The following is a 20,669-nucleotide window of genomic DNA, read 5'->3' on the forward strand; positions in this document are numbered from 1 at the left end:
AGCCCTCGCCCTAGCGCATACCCAAGCGAGCATCATCCTCAGCGACTACAAAATGGGTATCAATAATTTCGCAAAAGACCGAATTACAAACACCTCCCTTAAAATCCTTAAGGCAACCAAATTCTCACCAAATTATTCCGAACTGATATGAGTCCCAGCCCATTCGGGGAATCCGGGGAACGAGGCAGCCTACAATAAAGCCCGAGGTTTCGCCGACCGGGCAGTGGATGAGTCTGGCTCCCTAAATTTCACGAAGGTCTCCATGATCACAAATCATGATCTGACCAATCATTTTAAACTAGAGAGGAGGATTTTTCCCCCTCCAGACAAAAGGCTGACTAAAGAACAACAGGCTACGTGGCGTCGTCTACAGACGAGATCGATGCGCACCCCATCACTCCTCCCGCACATTTATCCAGATCTTTATAACCGAAACTGTAAACACTGTGGCCAACGTGCCACCGACGATCACATCCTGTGGGACTGCAAAATAGAGCCACCTCCGGGTGATCTAGTTACTGCTCCTTCTCTCGAGCGGTGGGAGACCGTGTTGGCTAGCTCTGACCCCAGAAAGCAAGTTTTGGCGGTGGAGTGGGCTGGCAAAGTCGTCGAGGGCTGCGTACTCTCGACCACTTAAAGGGCAACTCCGGCGATTTTCCAGCCATTTTAAGTTAATGGCTGTTTTGTGTTCTTAAGAACCTCCTGTAATGTGTACGATACAAGGTTTTCAAAAGCAACCCGAAAATAATTTTCAAACAGCAAAAAACGCAAAACTCGAAAACGAAACCGCAAAACCGAAACCGGTGAGGTGCCTTCGTGCGGTATTCACTGTGACGTCACTAGCGGGTTCGCCGGGCTGCGAAGTTCGGAGCCGCGCTGTCGACATGGCTGAAGCGCGGAGAACAGCTTTTCCTAGACCAGCGACTCTTTAGAAGACGACTCATTCGACGGTTTTGGACTGGACGAGTCGCCTTTCAGGTATGATCCACCGCCGCGCGAGCTAGCCGAGTCACACCACAGGCCGCATCACCTGCAGCATGGAGACGGTCTGAACTCGGAGAAGTAAGTATTTGAGTGATTTCTCGAGCATACATTTGTGACACAGTCGTCAGAACAACAGTTAACGTGATGCTTCCGCTGATAGCTGTTCGTGTGGCGCGTGCCGGTCGACCCAGCCTGATGAAAGAATCTGCTGCCGAAACGTTGCCGCGCTGCACAACGTCCTCACAGGGGAATGCATTGCCAAAAGTCCTCTCTTTGCGAAGATTTGTCTCGACGGCGAGCTGTTGGAAGTGAATTCACGCCAGCTACAATTCTACAATCCAACATACTTTAAGCGCGCTCTCCGTGGTCCGCTTCCTCTTGACGGCCGCGCTTCGTTCAGCTGGCAGCTGCGATGGGCGCTTGTACTCGAATAACGGTTTATAGTTTATTCGGGTTTAACCTCCCAAAGCGACTGAGGTTATGAGAGACGCCGTAGTGAAGGGCTCCGGAAATTTCGACCACATGGGGTTCTTTAACGTGCACTGACATCGCACAGCACACGGGCCTCTAGAATTTCGCCTTCAAGAAATTCAGCCGCCGCGGCCGGGATCGAACCCGTGTCTTTCGGGTCAGCAGCCGAGCACCGTAACCACTGAGCCACCGCGGCGGGGTTGTACTCGAATAACGTTGGCACAGAATCTGCCTTCAAGCCCTGGTTGAACGAAGCCTTAGCGAGTCCAAAGCTTCCTCTGAGGTACACGATGTCTTCATAGCAATCTGGCGCGAAATGTTCCGAGCACAAGCGGGAATGCTTCCTCGGAGACCAGTTGACGGGCCGGACAGCTCTCACCCAATTGTCGCGAAGGTTCTTATCGCTAGGAAACCTATGGTAGATCACGCCCGTTGTCACAGATGAAGAATTTGTGCAGCCCACAGCACATCAGAAGTTTCCGTGACCCATCACTCTGGCGTACACATCACATCAGGCACGTTGAGATGGCGCGAAATTGCACAGGTGGTCGAAATAATTCCCCAGACCTCCACTACAGCACCTCTTTCTTCCTTTCTTCTTTCACTCCTCCCTTACGCCCCGGTTCGGGTGTCCGTTACTGCGTCATTTACTTTCCTCAAAATCAATTTTCAGTTTTCCCCTGCACTGCCAACGCCAGCGCGCGCCCGACTAGCTGGACACGCCGCCCCGCCAGTGAAGTTACAGTACAGGGTGGCCTGTAGAAGTTGCTCGATCAATGGGTGCCGCTCGCGTCGAGGAGCGCTTGTCTTAAAAATTCGCTTGCGAAAAAACTACGCCGCTTTCAGGTGCGAACTTTTACATGAGATATCAGACTACCATAAAGAATACGGTCTTAAAATTTCATTTCGATCGATGAACATCGAAAAATCGCCGGAGTTGCCCTTTAACGCGACCTCTAGCTACCAAGCTCTTTCTAGCGAATAAAATGTTTACAATCAATATGGATGTTGATTTTCACATGCGTTGCTCAATTTTTCTTCCTCCTTCTTTAGCAAATATTCCGTGTACTTGCTATATGATTGCTCGAAGATTATAGTACACTAGTCACCATTTACCGCATAGGCGCGAAATTTCCCCTGGAATTCACCGATCAGGACGAAGGCACTGCCTTACTCTTGTTTACAACGCTGTGTACAAATTGCTGTGCTCGTTTACATGACATAAAGCACAAGCTAAGATTTAGTTATATCAGATCATCTCATTTTTGTACTGGGTGTACCCTTGCTTGTTCGTGCAGCGCTGCAACTCAGTAGGGAGCGCCATTGTGATCGCGCGCTTGTGAAACACTTGGTAGCCGGATAGTCAACATTCCTCCTCGCTAATTGTCCCTGCTTTCTCCGATGTGACGAATACTTATCTTTAAATGACTTTATCAAGAAATATGATCGGAGACTGTTGGCGTTAATTGAAACGGCCGTACTTAATTGGTGTCCACAAGGGACGGCGACGACTACTTCTGGCTACCTAAAGCATTGGGCGGCGCTCTGGATGCCACCAAGGCATCCCTTCGTTGTATGCGCGCAGTGTATTTCAAAACTACACTCGTTCGCTATTTTCATTTGATAAAATTTGCGAATTCACTTTCCACAATCGCCAGAATTGAGCACATGAACATTGCGGACTCGTTAGGCCTTTCGTGGAAGATGATCGTCGTCACGTGGCAGAACGAGGGTACCTGTTCAAATGAGCGCATTTTTTTTTCAGTTGCTGATGACTTAAAAGTTGTTCTCATTAAAAAGCTCCATCAAGACAAAAAGATAGAGATTTTAAGGCCTTATAATTATCAGAATATTTTCTTTATATCGAGCTCGCGCTGCTGTTGAGGCTACCCACCCGCCTTGCCGGGTCAACTGCAGTGAGTTCGCCAATCTCACTACAGGGAAAGGGCGTTCCGTAGCGAGTGTCTCTAAAGTTCATCGTGCGACACTGCGCGAGTGGCACTTGAGGCGAATGTCGCCAGTTGAAATTGACACTAAAAGCGCCTGTGCGACAGAGGTATGTTGTTTTTAACACTTTATTTGTGCGCAAATTTAAAAGGGAAGGGTGATGAGATCAGGAGGACGGGAGCCCTTGAGCCCCGGCGGCCTCCGCAGCCCACTTGAATGCCTCCACTTGGACGGCTGGATCTGAGCTGCGCATCAGTGCCTCCCACTGCTCCGTATTTTCAGTGTTGCTGTGTCGTTTGGGAAGATTTGAGCAACCCCACATCATATGCGTGAGGCTGGCTGGCTGAGGGCAGAATTTACATGTACCCGTGTCTGGGTAAATGTGCGAGTAAATTATGGGATGAGGGTACGTATTTGTCCGTAAGCTGCGCCAGGTGTTTTCTTGGGCTTTAGTTAGCCCACCGTCTGGCCTGCGACAGGGGTATAATCGGCTCAACGAATTTGTTTGAAGCTTGACCTTGAAGGTGCCTAGGCGAAAACAGCGCTGCAACAGCCCATGCAGAAATAAAATAAATGGCGCGAACAGATCAGCTTCTCTGGCCACTGCATGCAGGCATTATGCTATGGCCGCAGCCGATCACGCCTCCTCTTAAACTGAATTCTCTGTTTTTCGATTAAAGAGCCCCTCTCTCTCTATGTCTCGACAAAATTCTCTCCCGCTGAGCATTGCATATCGTCGTCTTCATCAACTTCCATGAGCGGCACGAACAGATCGGATCAGCTTAACGTCGATCAGAGCTTAACCGGAGTAAAATGTCGTCGCCAGACGTACCGACGACCCAGCAAAGTAAAACCATGAGCCAGCCAGGCTAAACACGTGCTTTCGCTCGTCTACGCGGTTTAGCTACGTTAAAACCCTACCACTTTTTTTCATCACCACCCAGGCAACAGCATGCAGGTATGGCGGAGACGACGAAGTTCTCATCATTATCAGGTCCCCGCCGGGCGCTCTGAAGGCTTCCCGTGCTCGTCCCGCGAGCGCACGCAGTAGAAAACCGGTGGTCACCATTAAGACTGGACGTCCGGCGTTATTCCTTGACTCGTCTGACCAACGATTACTCAAGGTGCTGCTTTTCTGTGGACGTCCTGCCTATCAGGACTGCGGGCTGTCCGCGATGCCGAACGAAAGCGTCAGGCGTACGCACGGCGGGAGGCCCCAGCAGCACCACCATCACGGGCCCAAGGCATCCGAAGAAAACGCAGCCGCCACACAAGGTGGGAACCCCTTTCAGAGATTCCGCTGATGGAAACATCTCGGTCGCGCGAAGAAATGTGCCGGGCACGCACCAACCGCTGTCCACTCCCGTGTCGCAGGGAACGAGCAGCAGCATATCGACGAGCATGTCCCGGCTACGACGAAGCAGTCTCCAGAACGAGATTCAGCAGCCAAGTCGACCCCTTCGATGCCCCCACCGCCGTCGACGACGGACGCGACGACGTCCTCCCGTAGACGGCGCCTCAGTGCGCGCACGCAAACCGGGCAGCACGACGACGATGGTGGTGGACAACCTCCAACTTCCATGGCTGCGGGGACTTCCAAGCCCATTTCTACAAAGACGACGCCCTCGCTGTACGGTGCGCAAAAGACGGTAAGAGATCTTCCCATCTCTCATCGGTTACATCCCGGGATCAAATCCTGGCCACAGCGTCCCGATTTTGATGCCGGAATTCAGTAACAGCTTTGTGCTCTGATATCAGCGCACGGTATTGAACCACAGGTGGTCCAAATTAATCTCTAGCTTCCCAGTACAACGTCGCATTTTACCGATGTACACGTTTGGGACGCTAAACCCCATGCACCCTACCACATGTCACTTTCTTTATTGACAGACCCGAATGATGAATGCGCTCAGAGCTGGAGAGCAGCTTTCGAAACGCCATGCAATGAGATTACCGAGGACCTTAAGCATCTTCTCTTTTCAATCTGTCACAAATTTTCATTCTGACGGCCCTACCTCCAGCTGCAAAACAACAGTGATTTGTGGGGGTCACACTCAAAGTGCGTTTAAGTGTGAGCCAAACGGCGATCTCAGTTATTACTCTTGGCTGAACATAATTTGCTCACATTGATGGTTATCATTAACTACAGGTTAAGATTTCCGGTTGTGCACTTCTGATCTGCTACGTGATCGACACTTCAATGTGTTTACGGCGTGTTAAATCTTGAGTCTGCACACCCCCTTAGTCCGCCCTATGCTTGTAGTTTTCCAGAAGCATCGTCATCTGTTTTCCTGAATGCCGAACTATAGCGCTTTGTTCCCTGAAAATAATCAACCATTTCTCTTCTATATCCCACTCCTCTTAAATACGTATTGCTCTTTATCTACGAGATATTGCCAGGCAGTGTATATGATCATTCAGTAGAAATTTACTAATTCTTCTGTGATGCCCTGTCCTCTCGGTATTCGCCATTGCCCTTCTACATCGCTGCGTTTCCAGACTCGCCGCGGTGATGTGTATAATTTGTCCTTGCCACTCTTTTCGTCTTCTGTCATATTATCCTAAACCTCGCAGGTCACGTCGACGAAAACGAAAGCAGGAACACGGCCCAAAAAGGACAAAACCGGGGCACGCTTCTTTGTTTCGTCGCCGGCGAGTCCTACATCAATCAAGGCCTTTAGTGCCACCAGTGCTGGCGCAGGCCCACCTTCCTTAAAGGGCCCTGACAACGGGGGCGACCTGCGGACAGCCCGGAGCCGGCGTGGCTCAAGTACCCCCTCCTTGCCACTGGCATCGGCTCCGTCGTCCGCAGAGGAAGAACATCCGCAAGAACCAGACGAGCCGAGGCCTGCGCCATCCAATGAGGACGATTTGATACAATTAACTGCAGCTACGACAAAGTCTCATTCGCGGCTGGAAGATGTGCTGGCGGAGTCGGTGGCAGGTGGTCGTTCAACCGTGCAGAGTACGCGGTCGCGAGGTTCCAAGATGTCTGTTGGAAGAAAATCCACGTCTGAGCAGCTAGACCAGTCTTTCTTCGAAAAGATCAATATCGTGAGTGCTTGAGTGACTTTTCTAGCAACTTATTTGCAAACGCAAGGCAACGAAATCTATTGCCGCAATCATTGAACTGAATCTCCTCGAAATGCGATAGTAGTTAGGCTCGTAGCAGTGCTTCGGGGTGCTATACAAATCGAGATCAGCGGTCGAAGCAGTGTAAGAAACATCTGATGACAAAAATAAGAATGCAAACGTTACGAAGCCGTACACATATAGTCTGAACACTGCAAATGACCCTATTAATTAAACCTTCCCGTACTGCTACCTTTACAAGAGCATGAAATATTGAATTGTTAATCGATCCTTAACTATAGCAGGCACGTATACAAGACGTGGCCCCGTCCCTGACCCCCCCCCCCGCTTCCCCCCCCCCCTTGTTCCCTTAATATAAAAAGTTACCTGGGCCACCACTCGTAAATATTTTCTAGCTACGTGCCTGGCCTAAGATGCAGATGCGTGTATAAGCCCTTACTTTCCTTGTTCTTTCTGGGAAATAAAGCATTTCCTATGTTAAAATAAATGTACCGCATTTGATTGTCTACGCTTGAGGGAAGGGACGTAGCGAAATGAGAGATTGAGAAATGTGCGCCTCATTAGACCACTGCGATTACTTAATACCTAGAGTATTTCATCAATAACATACGATTGCGATTATTTATTATGATTTAAAAATACACTACACGCAGGTAGTACTGCGTCACAGCACGGAGGAGGTTCGCAGCGCTCGTGCCCGCTTTGGATGCGTATAATTCAACGAACTGAGTAGAAAATTTGGAGGCGCCAATCTCTTGGTTCACGGCGGTGCTTCAATTCTACTGGATGTAACTTTTGGAATATAAGCGCCCGCAACTGCCCAGCAAAACAAGTACGCCAGCACAGTGACTAATAAGTTTGACCGAACAGTGACGGCGACAATGATCTGACCACGCAATGAACGTTTCTTATAACGAGGGCACACTAAATATTGTGTTGCCGCATTATGCAACAAAAACAAAATGCACATAACTGTTTGTGCACCGAAAGGAGAATTCAGCAGAAGGTTTTCCGTGCATGTTTCGTTGGTGACCCGCTAAACATTCGCACCCTGTCTGGCATCTTGTAGTGAAAGGAGGAGGAGAAAATATTTTAATGAAATTGTTTAGGAGGTTGTAGCGACGGGTGGAGCTCTCAGTCAGGAACCCCATTGGCATAGGCTGCTGTCCGCGCTCTTTCGATGAGTTCTTTTTGACTCGTTTCGTCCGAGCTGGTCAGAGCTGCCTCCATAACCTCTTCTGCGTTGGCTGGTTATTGACAGCGATCGCCTGATTTCGTTGGCAGGCCCATACCATATGGTACAGGTCAAAAGAGAGATTATCGTCGATTGGCGTACTGTTCACGTTGATCAGACGTGTCGCGATGACGCGCTAGCCAGGAGTTCTTTGGTGGTCTCGCGCCATTCGAATAACTTGTTGGAACTTCTAGTGACAGTGGTATTGCTTCAGCTGAAGCATTCGACTCCCTGCTTGTCCACGTTTTTTTTTTATAGGCGTCACTCTGCTGCAGAAGTAACCGGCACACAATAGTGCTATTGCTTGGAAAGCAACAGTGCTGTGAAGGACGGCGTTGGTGGGATGCGTCAAGCCTGGACGATCATGCCTGTCTTACCCACTTTCATTTGCTAAGGAGCCTCTACTTATTACCAAACAGTGTCGAATTCGTTTATATTCCCAAATTACTCATCACCATCATGAGCCCGCCTATGCGCATGAGAGAACAAAGGCATCTCTTCTATCTCTCCTTTAACCCTGTCCTGTGCCAGCCGCGGCCACCGTATCCCCACAAACCCCCGGAATTATTTCGTCGAGTAAATACCCAGAAATCGAGACAAGCGCCTCTTTAGTTCAATTGGGTTTCACCACATGGCCCATGTTTTTTGAACACCCAACAACAGCGTGTTGACATCAACCATGACGTAAGAAAGAAAGACAAAGACCGAATGGCTGCCGCTGAAGGGCTAGAATACGCTAAACTTAACGGCAATCACTGCGCGTTGTCCCGGTTTCCTATTCATGTTACGAATAAGCCACGTTTCCGTTGCGTCGGTTCAAAATCTGCTTGCCTTTGTGCCCCGCGAAAACATTCATTCAGCATCACAGCAGCCATTTTGAACGCACAAGGGCCTTGTAACAGGACTGTTAGCATGGATACCGCTAGATACCCGCCGCACTGGCTCAGTGGTTAAGGCGCTCGTCTACCAAGCCGGAGTACCCGGATTCGAACCCGACCGCGGCAGTCGTATTTCGATGGAGGCGAAACGCAAAAGGCACCCGCGGGCTGTGCGATGTCAGTTAGCGTTAAAGTTCCCCAACTGGTCGAAATTATTACGGAGGCCTCCACTACGGCACCTCTTTCTCTCTTATTCTTTCACTCCCACCTTCCCCCTTTCCTTGCGGCGCGGTTCAGGTGTCCACCGAGATATGTGGGACAGATACTGCGCCATTTCCTTTCCTCGGAAACCAATTTACAGTGATGCCAAAAATATTTGTGGTCAGTACCCTTGTATCGGCCTCTCGCTTCCCAAACTTACTTTCCAACTTAGTTTGGATAAAAAAAAACGGTTAGAGAAGGTGCCCGCTAGAGAGGCGGCAGGAGGATGCCATTCTCGACAGCAATAGCGAAAGTGAGCAAGAGTTGAAGGAGAACCTCAGTCCGCTAGCAACCGTTTCGACAAGCGGACCTGTTAAGAAATGTTGGCTAGCAGGCTGATACCTTCCTCACCCCTTGTCCAAAGTCGTCTCTGATCACCAGTGGACTCAAAACGCACCTCCGGATGAGGCACCAGACAACAGCCAATTTTCGCGCTGGAAAACGTACGTTTCTAGATTTTCGTGTGAAAGTTGGGTTGAACCTCACTTTCCATAAACCTCTTGGAGCGGGTAACGGCGAGTTTTGCTCGAAAACGAAGGACCCTATATAACATATTTTCCAAAATCTGAACGCTTCTCGCAGCACTAAAGATATTACTTCTACATGGCGACTTGTAATGGTTCGAAAGATACATTGTCATGTTAGGCTTAGTTGGTCTAACATGACAACAAAATGGGGAACAGCGCAAACAGACGACAAGGTGGAGACGAACGAAACAGGCGAAATGTCGTTAGTCCCTACCTCGTCCTGTGTTCGCGCTGTTCCCCCTTTTTCGACAAGTTACATTCGCACTGCAGGGCACATATACCACACCTCAAGGCACAGTGAAAATTTTATCATCATCATCAGCCTGACTACGCCCACTCTAGTGAACGCCTCTCTCCCATGTCGCTCCAAATAGCACTCACCTTTGCCAGCTGCGGCTACCGTATCCCCGCAAACTTCTCAATCTCATCCGATCACCTAATTTTCTGCCACCCCCGCTACGCTTGACTTCTCTTGCAATGCTGTCCGTTACCCTTAAGGGCAAGCGTATATCTTGCCTCCGCATTACATGCACTTCCCAAGCCCATTTCTTCCTCTTGATTTCGACTATTATGTCATCAACTCGCGTTTGTTCCCTCCCCACATTCGCATAGCTTCGGGTCTCTTAGCGTTGCACCTGTGAATTTTCTTTGCATGGATCGCTGCGTTGTCCTTAATTTAATCTGAATCTTTCCGTTAGTCTCCACGTATCGGCTCCATCGGTGAGTAGCGGTAAGATACAGCGGTTGTCTACTTTTCTCTTCAGGGATATTGGTTAACTGCTATTCATGCCTGCCATATGCGCTCCACCCATTCTTATTCTTCTAGTTATTTCCCTCTCGTGATCTGGATCAGCGGCCACTACCTGCCCTAAGCAGACGTATTCCTTTACGACTTCCAGCACAGCGCTACCAAATGTGAACTGCTGTTCCCTTCCGAGACTGTTGAACATTACTTTGGTTTTCTGCATGTTAACTTTAAGACCTACCATTCTGCTCTAAATGTCTAACTCATTGATCATGTTTTGCAGCTCATGTATTGAGTGACTTAGCACGACAATGCCATCAGCGAATCGCAAACTACCAATATATTCTCCATTAACTCTTATCCCCAAATGTACCCAATCCAGCCTTCGGAATACCTCCTGTAGACAGGCGATGAATAGCGTTGGCGAGATCGTGTTTCCCTACGTGACACCCTTCCTTATAGGAATTTTATTGCTAGCTTTGTAGAGAATTATTGTAGCTGTGCCGTCCTTTACATATCTTCCACCATTTTCAAATTAGGCACTTGTGCACCCCTATTCCGCAATTCCTGATGATTGCTGAGGTGTCCACTAAGTCAAATGCTTTTTCGGAATCAATGAACGCTATTATTGGGGGTTTGGTTTCACTCCGTGCACTCTTCACACTGAAAATTAGGGCGAACGCCTCTTTCTCAATTTGGTTGTAGCCAGACTGCCTTAGTCAAAGTTTTTGATGCGTACTCAATTGGCTTGCACATAGCATTCGGTTGGATGTCAGAGTGCACGGCGCCGATGCCATATGCCGATGCGTCGCTTTACAATTGTGGCAATCCGGGCTCGTAGTGGGTAAGCACGGGTGGCATGGACAGCAGCTTCTTAACTTCAAGAAAGGCGCCATAGCATTCACTGCTCCACACCCAGGGTACGTCACTTCGTAAAATCCTGTTAAGCGGGGAGATTACACTGAACAGGTTTGGAATAAATTCTCCATAGAAGTTAACTAGGCCAAGCAGAGACCTCAACTGATGCTGGTCATTAGGCCTCGGTGCATTTTAAATAGCTGCAACTGTATCACCGGCTGGACGCTCGCCATCAGCGCCGACAATGTGACCAAAGTATTTCAGCTGGTCCTTAAAGAACTGACATTTAGCCCTCTCGGTAAAGGCAAACTTTAATTTAATTTTATTCTCTGTGTTTTATAAGCTCAGAAAGGCTAGAAGACAGAAAAACTTTCCGTGTGAGTGAATATGTGCTATTTTTTTACCGCAGACAAGAAGTCCGAAGACCGAAATCACAGCTCCAAGAAATGTCGTTCCCAGGCGAATAATTGGAGGAGCCATTGTGGCCGTCGGAGTCCTTATGATTGTCTTGATTTTCACCTTACTCGCCTTCTTACTTAAACACGACAAGTTTTGCGACACCGCCGACTGTCTTTACCACGCCAGTCTGCTCGGAAGAATCGTCAACACCACAATCGACCCCTGCGACGACTTCTCGGCTTTCGTTTGCTCCGGATTCATGCAAGAGAGGTTTGGCACGCACATCAAATCAACCATAGAGAGCCTGCGCTATACGTGGTACAGAGAATTTGGTAAGACCCTGCGCATGGGCACGACGAAGATACGAGCCGGGAGAAAGCCGATAGCCATGTACGAAATGTGCATGGGCCACCGACCTGTCCATGGGTCCCAGCTGCCCCTGCTTCAAGCCTTCCTCCGGGATCTACATCTCGCGTGGCCAAAAGCTTCCAACACGACGCTGACAGCATTCAGTGTGGCGCTGTCACTCGCTTACCGGTGGCAGGTGCCCTTCTGGTTTGCAGTCACCGTGTTCGAGGACAGCTCGTCGGGACGGCGGCGCATCGTCATGCGGCCCGGTACCTACGTGCCCATCCTCCTGAACTACCACCTGCGAGTGGCGCCAGACTACATGCTATACTATACGTCGTTCTATGCCGCCTACTCTGCGGACCACGGTGTGAATACAACCGCCGTCGACGAGATGCGTGTCTTGGAGCACACAGTGCTTTCCAAAGTGAACAGTGTTGCGAAGTCTCTCAGCCGAACTCCCTCTCTGTTCTCCTTCAGCGATGTCGACAAGCGTGTCCCGAACGCCTCTACTGCCTACTGGCTACCACGCTTCGAGGAAGGTCTTCAGCTGCAGCGCCGGTTGACCCCAAATGACGAGGTCCTTCTTAGTGATATTGTCTTACTTCAGGTTTTCAACGGCCTCGTAGTCATGCACGGCGACCAGGATTTGAAGGCACTCTTGGCGTGGCAGCTGGTTCAGTTCTACTCTCCACTGGCAGAGATCGCGCTCATGACCGCACGCTTTGGGAGCAAGCAACAGGCGGAGACTCATCGCCCGGCGTACTGTGCGCACCACGTGGAGGCATCGTTCAAGGTTCTGGTCCTGTCCCTCGCGACTGTCTCCCGTATCACGGTTAAAGGCCGCCAGCTAATCAGCACAGCATTCATCAACCTGGTTTCCGCGGCTATGGACAAGGTCAACGTGTCCCGCTGGATGGACAGCGAGAGCAAGGAGCGGGTCGCCCAGAAACTGGTCCTCGTACAGATGAAGATGTGGCCACCGAACTCAGTGCTGAGCGATGATGTGCTGGAAGAGACCTATTCGGACATATCAGAAAATGCATCCGTTTTTGAGTACTGGATCGTCTCACGCAATACAACGCTTCAAATGAACCAAACGCAGGACTACAAAGACGCCCAGGACTTGCTCGGGAGCAACGTTCCCTTATACTTTGCCTATGACTACTACTTACTGAACCATGTCAAAATCGCTCTTGCTGCAGCTGCTCCACCTGCATACTACCATGACGGAACGGCTGCGATGCTCTACGGTGGCCTCGGTTTTCTCATGGCGCTGCATCTTGTGAAATCAATAGACGACGAAGGACTGAAGTGGGCGCCTAACAAAAGCATCGTGCATTCCATCTTGTCCGAGTCCACCGCTCGGTCGTATCGCACCAGACAGAAATGCTCCGAGAGCAACGGCACCAAAAACATATTTCCGGAGATACCTGCCCTTCAGACCACTTTTGCCGCATTCAAAGCATCCCGTCTTCACGATGGTATGCCGAATCTTCCACTGGGTTCTGAACTTCCAGAAGACAAAGTATTCTTCCTAACGCTCTGCTTAATGACATGCGCATGGCAGGGCTCACTGAACCCTCTTGGGGTGGATTGTAACAAGATGGTGCAAAGCTCTGAGGCGTTCTCTCGGGCGTACGGCTGTCGAAAAGGATCTAGGATGAATCCGGCGAAGAAATGTCTGCTTTTCGATGCGTAAAGTATAGTGAAACACGACCGCGGCGAATGCTTGGAGAGTATCCAGCTGTGCGCATTATATCACGCGATTGTAGAGTGAGGTAACGCAACAGGAGACTGCGTATAATTTCACCGTGGACCAATGCGTGCAAAGATGAAGACAATTCTTTGCTGAAAGTTTATAGATTCGCTTCAATAACTCTCATCCGTTTCGGGCATCATCCTAAAGGACTGATTTCTTGCTATTCTTGTTGTACGCGGATCCGATAGCTTCCTGCTTCTCATTTTGTGCAGTTTTCTGCATTAGATGTGTTTTACCGTTCTCTTTTTGAAATGAACTGTTGTGCTTAGGAACTGTATATCACGTAAATTATTGCAACCGACCAGAATGATGTTACAAAGAAATGTAATCAGTTTGCGTCATTTGTTCGCTCTCAGCAAAGTGTTTCATTATCATTGACAATTTGCCTCCGTGCTGGGATTCAGTTGGCACCTTTGAATACAATAGCTACAAAAATCGATTAGTAGCAGGCGCCACCGGCAATGTGCAAAAGCTCCATAAGGACCGGCCAGTGTTTGCTTTGAGTGTTAAAAGGAGAGCGTGAGTTATATACAGCATCACCTGCACATGGGTGGGTTTTAACAAACTTGTATTTCAGGAATGTTTGTGACTTCGTTTTAACATTTTTACTACACGGGCTTAACTGATAATCTTCTTTTTATACAAGACTACTCAAAGCGAGTGCAATAGGCGGAGCAGGTCGATAAAATAAAGCCTGGCAACAGACCAAAAATGAGGTCAATTAAGCGGACATCGAATTATGGGCAGCCCGACCAGGCACGCTTAATTGTATTTAAAGAAACAACCAGCGCAAGGACGCAGACAGAGGGACACAGGAAGACGCTGGTTTCTTGGTTAGAACTATGTACAGTCTTTGTCAAAAGTAACCAGGCTGCAGGGCTTGCTTCTAGCTCGTACAGTGGAGCCCTTGCAGCTTCCCTGAAGCTGAAATGGTCGTTAAAGGTAAGGACTGGGGGTCTTCTTACCTTCCATCATCTTTTGATCTTTAGGGAAGTCACAAGGGCACCACTATGCAAGCTAGAAGCAAACCATGCAGCCTGGTTACTTTTGACAAAGTCTGTACCAACTGGCCCAGCTGTCTGCCCTACTGGCGCTTAATTACACGTGGTGCAATTAGTGGCGCCTACTTAATGCGTTCGTTCGAGCAAACGGGAAGTTCTAATTAGGCGAGTTTAAATTAACTAGATTGCAGTGTGTGTACTCGCGGCTCGTTCTTATGCCTAATTCTCGTCCGAAAAGAAAACGTTTATGCAGAACAGGCCGAAACCTTTGAGTGAAAACCAGTGCTACCTGCTGACCACACTTGTAAGCTTTTACGATGTTCGGTCATGAGCCCCTCCCCCACCCCCTCCCCCCTATTTTAATATGCATACATGCGCTGTGGCTACTGTGATAAATGAGCGTCTCTGTGGGTGGGCAAAACCCTAGCTAGGAGGGTGCGATACACACTATAAACAGAAAGCAGTAAAACAAGAGTACTAAACTGTTCTTTAGAGCACACACTTTTATAAAAGGGTGTGCACTACGGGACATGTCTTACTCCCTCTTTACTCCCCTATTGGAGTATTCGTATTTAGAGTACAAAGAGGTGCTCGAGCTTCACAGGGTGGAGGCTTTACTCTCTGAGCCTATAGAGATACATACGCCGGCATTTTCGCATTGCGACACTAGTACCGTTTTCTCAGCAACAGGTTATACGACAGTCGTCTGACTTGATGCTCACACGACAAAGCAGCTCGCGGAATACTGTCGAGGAGCACATTGGCTAGTCATATGCTCTTTGGCACAGTGATTTCAGAGGTTGCTGTCGGTGCGGCACGGCGCAGCGCAGTGCTGGGAAAAATGCAAGACGGCTGGGTAAACGAAGAGCGGCAACTTGGGCTATGAGACGCATGCAGGACATTCTCCGCTTCCTCGCTACTCCCGAAGGCGGAGCGTCGGCTACGACATTCCGCTCCAACCGCGCCGTCCACGACGAGACGTAAACCGTCTGGCCCTCGAGTATGTTTCAACGCCCTGACAGCCGCGCGATGTGCTATAATGCTGTCCCATACCGAAGGCGCTAAAATGAAACTGCACAGCGAGATGCAGCAGGTAGGTAGCGTTGTACGACGTGCAGTTGCACAGGCTGGCTCCGAGAGTGTCATCCGCTTTGTTTTTGTCACATCTGGCTTAAAACACACGAGTTCTAGATACTAGCACGCTTGTGCAGGATGGTAGCGGTTGCCGAAAACCTACTGCAGCAGCGCAGATACTTGGTTAATAAAAGTGCGGCGCCAATCAAATCGAGAAACAATATTTGCAAACTATTCAAAGATTTCGAATATTCGCCCACCCTTTTGCGCCTTTTGCATTTCGCCTCCATCGAAACGCAGCCGCCGCGGCCGGGTTCGAACCCGCGAACTGCGACTCAGTAGCCGAGTGCCTTAATCGCTGAGCTACCGTGGCAGGTCTCTTCAGTTCTAGCTATGCGCTTTGCATGCTCTCCTTATCAGCAGCAGCCTGACTACGCCCACTGCAGGGAAAAGGCCTCTCCCCATGCTGCGGCCACCGTATCAGCAGTGAGGGAATCGGACCCTTCGCCCAAACGCATAGTTTGGACTCCGGGCCATCAGGGCGTTAGAGGTAATGAGGCTGCGGACGGGGCTGTCCGAGCGCCTACCTTCCGGGCACCTCATCCAGGCTCTTCCGGCTCAGAGATTGTCCAACCGCTTGTGCGGTTCAGGGAAATTCTGGACGACTATTGCGAACGCCATCGGAATTTCCCGGTCCCTGCTAAGGGCCTGAGTAAAGCCGATGAGCGAACTCTGAGGCGCCTGCAGACCAGCACTCTGTTGTGTCCTGCAATAGCGAAACATTTCGACCCCAAAATTGATGGGCGCTGCCCTCACTGTGGGGAAGTATCCGATACCTTCCACATGGTTTGGGCCTGTCAGAAGAATCCTTCCCTTCCCCCCAATCCTTCCCCTTCCCGAGAGGCATGGGAGACAGCCCTGCTCATCTGCTCGTCGCTGAAGTCTCAAAGGGCAGTAGTCCAACGGGCGCGAGTAGCGGCCTCGTCCTGCAGCGGGGTCCCGGACTACGGACTCCACCTATGTAAAGGGCCATTTTTGGCCTACAAACTCTCCTTTAGTCCATTAAAAAGTTGTCACCACCACCGGACCCTGTTGTAACTGAGTTCGGTTGCATCACTCCACTCGCTCACCATATTCTTCGCCGCAGTGCCCGCGACTGCGATCCAACACATCGCTCAATCATATGGGTGCCCGGCCACAATGGCATGCCAAATAACGAAGCCGCCCCCATGAGGCAGCCCGCGCACTCACTTCCCGGCACCAGGTGTCCCTTGGGAGGACCTTAACCCAGATAGCAGCCCTCTTCTTTCTTTTTAAAGGTATTACTGAGCACTACAGTGCCGAACACCGGCGCTGCCTGGTTCCTATGAAGGGACTCGGCAAAGCTGGTGAACGAACTCTCCTCAGGCTCTTTTAGACACCCTGCTGAGCCCAGCGGTTCTCAAGCACTTTAATCCTTCTTTTGACGGCCGCTGCTCATTCTGTGAGGAGGTGGCCGACACCTTCCACAGGGTTTGGGAATGCAGGCAAAATGCTTCTCTCATCCCCTACCCTCTCCCCATCACCCTTCCCTTACCCGAGAGGACTGGGAGGCGTTCCTGGTCGGCTGCCAGTATATATCGGCCCAACAGGCCCTGGTTCGGCGGACCTGCGCAGCGGTCTAGACCAACGGGATCCCGGACTGAGGGACTCCGCCTTGTATTGTAGGAGGTGAGGCCCGCTATAGGGGCTTCTCCTCGAGCACCTTTCTGTATATATAGCCAAATAAATGCTCTTCACCCTCATCGCAAACTTCTTAATCTTATCCAACCACCTAACTTTCTGCCGCGCCCTGCTATACGCTTGCCTTCTGTTGGAATCCACTCCGTTACCCTTAATGCTCGAGTAATTTGGTTTATGGTTTAGGGTGGTTTAACGTCCCAAGGTACTCAGGCTATGAAGGACGCCGTAGTGGAGGGCTCCGGAAATTTCGACCACCTGGAGTTCTTTCACATGCACTGACATCGCACAGTACACGGGCCTCGAATTTCGCCACCGAAATTCAAACCCCGCGGCCGGGATCGAACCAGCTAATTTCGGGACAGCAGCCGAGCGTCATAACCACTGAGCCAATGCAGCGGCCTCGAGCAATTCGGTTTTAGACGTGCCTCGAGCTTCAAGTGCGCAGAAGAAGGGGAGGTCCAAGTGCACCTCTAAATACTCCGTGGAGGACGTTTATGCCTCGTTACGCACCTGCTACGCTTTTTCGTTGGTTGTTACCAGTTTACCATGCGCTACAGCATTGCGCGCTACTTCGACCCTCCGTGTGCGCCATATTAGGTATTTTAGCATACCGGAGACGTACTGGCGGAGACATATATGCAGGTTTTACGTATAGGAGCTGCGCATGCGCTGTGGTAAAGGAGCGGCCAGGTAGGACCATTGCGCGTTCGCGAGGCGTATACGTAAAACTGGTATAGTACGTCTCCGGTGCGCTAACTCTCTCTGTTGTTAGAGGCATGCGCGTGCCAGTGCCGTAATGATAACATGGAGGTGGCCGCTAAGAAAAACAATGTAGGGCATCTGATGCAGTGCATCATCTACACCCGTGCCGAGTCACAGCAGATCAGTAGCACGGCTGTTGCCAAAATTATGGATCTCAGCAGGTCACCAGATGAAGCACGGTAAATCACTTTGGTCACTATTATGCAGGGTTCATAAAATATATTTGGACTGAAATTCAAGTATTCCAGGATTTCAAGGACACAATCGGGCAATAATCAAAGAGGGAAAGATATCTGTTTCAGATCAATCAGATTAGGAATCCTTCGACTCTCCTTAAGCTCCGGTTTCCCTCTCCACGGCCGCCATTGCTGCTTCCAAATTTAGTCTCACCTTTCGGCAGCAGCAAGAAAGGTTATCTTATTCTTAATCTTATCATCCCCAAAACGACTGTCTGCCTCTTGTACAGAAATGTGAGCATTTTATGCAGTTTTGTACCTTTTTTTGTTTTCGGACAGCTTACCCAACTCCCCTTCCAGTGCCTTCTTTTTCTGTATTGCCTGGCGTCTTGTTTCTGCTGCGTCCTCCCGATCACGCGTGCGAGCATTTAGGAGCATTCTTTGCCAGCACAGATGAAATTTCCAGCAGCACAGCTGCTAATCTGGGGATATGCTTCGAGCATTTCCAGCGACTTCTCAGTGCCGATTCACCCATTGTCGCCACAACCGTCTTCTGGCACTAACGTGCACTTAGCTCTAGGCGGACAGCTCAAGTCCCCTCTCATCTATCAACCAACAGTCAGGCTGGAACTTCCATTTTCCGGCTGGCGTGGCATCCTAATTTTCCCCACACAGCGTAACGGCAAAATGGTACTTACAAAAGGCGAGCTCAAAAGTACTTACAGCTCATCCCTCCTCCTGCGCCATGCGACGATGCACTTGAAAATATTGATGCAATGCACCGGCGGCGACAGGTGCCAGAAGAAAGGTGCGGTACATGCAAAAAGTGCGGGAGGCGGCCGTCTCCAGATTGTCGCTACTTTTCATTTCGTTACTTTATTACCATGGTTAAGAGAGAGGCGGACTAACTAGCTAGCGGCTTGGTACTTCCGCCGTCCCTTCAGAGCGAACGGATACATACGAATCGCTAATAATAGTACACACTCCTACAGTCCTTAACGGTGACATGTGTACACACACAGACTATATACCAGTTGTCCCAGCTAACCGTAACCAAGCTTTTAAAAAACGCGGGGTGTCCTAGTGATCTGAAACCAAATGAGGGTTGTTTAGAGTCGCGTGACCTAGTCTGCAGTATTTTTTTCGTTCTTCAAGGTTGACTAATTAGTCAAGCTTAATTAACTAACTTTTTAATTATTGACGTGAGGAACAAAGTGTCAATGGAAAAGTTGTAGATCGCTTTGAGAAACAGCTTACTGAGACATTTGCAGCAAAGTAATATTTACGTAAAGTAGTTTTTTTTACCGGCCTTTAACCATAATCCGGACAATAAGAAAAAGCTTCCACATGACAACTGTGCCACTTCAACGTCTCAAGACGCGCCTTAAAGAATAAAATCCGTTTTTTTTTTCTGAAATCCTCTCCTCGACGAGACTTCGGGTGCACATTGGGGCAGAGAAGTGAGCGAGCAGCTAGTCACGTGACAACTTTCTTTCAAGGCCAATAAATGAAGCTACGTAAATCGTAACTTGACGAAAACAGCCCTACTAGCGGTTTTTCGAGGTGATCTAAAACTTTTTCATTGACACTTTCTTCCTGAAGTCAATAACTAAAAAGTTAGCTAATTAAACTTAACTAATTCATTTACTTTGAAGAGCGAAAAAAATACTTTAAAAAGACTAGGCCACGCGACTATGAACAACCCTGAGTTGGTTTCACTGGACTAGGACACTTCGCCTTTTTGAAAGTTTGGTTACATTTAGCTGGGACACCCGGTATATATATATACATATATATACACACTGTAGCCGATGAAACGGCTTTAATACAGGTGAGAGCTTGACGGAACAAAGATGGCCGCAAATGGCTCAGAGCCCACATCAGTTTGCTAGCACCTCCCTCTTCTTCCTCGAACTCCTCAGTACGGCACTACGCAGCGTTATATATATATACACACACACCAGGTGTTCCAGCTAAATGTAACCAAGCTTTTAAAAAACACGGGATGTCCTAGCTCTCCGAAACCAACTTGTTTAGTCTCGTGACCTCGTCGGCAGTATTTCTTTCGTTCAAGGTTAACAAATTAGTTAAGCTTAATTAGCTAACTTGTTAATTATTTAATTAAGACTAAAAGTGCTAGCAGCAAAGTTGTAGATCGCTTTAAAAAACAGCTGACCGGAACATTTGCAGCAAGGTACTATTTACTTAGTTTTTTTACCGGCCTTTAACCATAACTCCCACAAGGAAAAGCTTCCACATGACAACGGTGCCACTTCAACATCCCAAGACGCGCCTTAAAAGAATAAAATCCTGCTTTTTCTGAAGTCCTCTCCTCAATGAGACTTTGGGCGCACACTGGGGCAGAGATGAGAGCGAGCAGCTGGTCACGTGTAACTTTCTTTTAAGGCCAATAACTAAAGGTACATA

The 20,669-nt window shown here is 49.3% G+C and overlaps 1 protein-coding gene and 1 pseudogene across 1 annotated transcript; both read left to right on the top strand.

Moving 5' to 3' along the window:
- Positions 1-4,865: 4,865 nt before the first annotated feature.
- Positions 4,866-6,531, top strand: LOC149370093 (uncharacterized; annotated as a pseudogene).
- Positions 6,532-11,656: 5,125 nt separating this feature from the next.
- LOC149370094 (uncharacterized) lies at positions 11,657-16,868 on the top strand. The gene is made up of 2 exons (XM_089576900.1): positions 11,657-13,059; positions 16,730-16,868. The coding sequence occupies exons 1-2, from the start codon at positions 11,657-11,659 to the stop codon at positions 16,866-16,868; spliced, it is 1,542 nt and encodes a 513-aa protein (XP_089433026.1).
- The last annotated feature ends 3,801 nt before the right edge of the window (positions 16,869-20,669 follow it).

This window comes from Amblyomma mixtum, chromosome 1, assembly GCF_055824585.1.
Source record: "Amblyomma mixtum isolate Tamu chromosome 1, ASM5582458v1, whole genome shotgun sequence".
In the NCBI taxonomy this organism is placed as follows: domain Eukaryota; kingdom Metazoa; phylum Arthropoda; class Arachnida; order Ixodida; family Ixodidae; genus Amblyomma; species Amblyomma mixtum.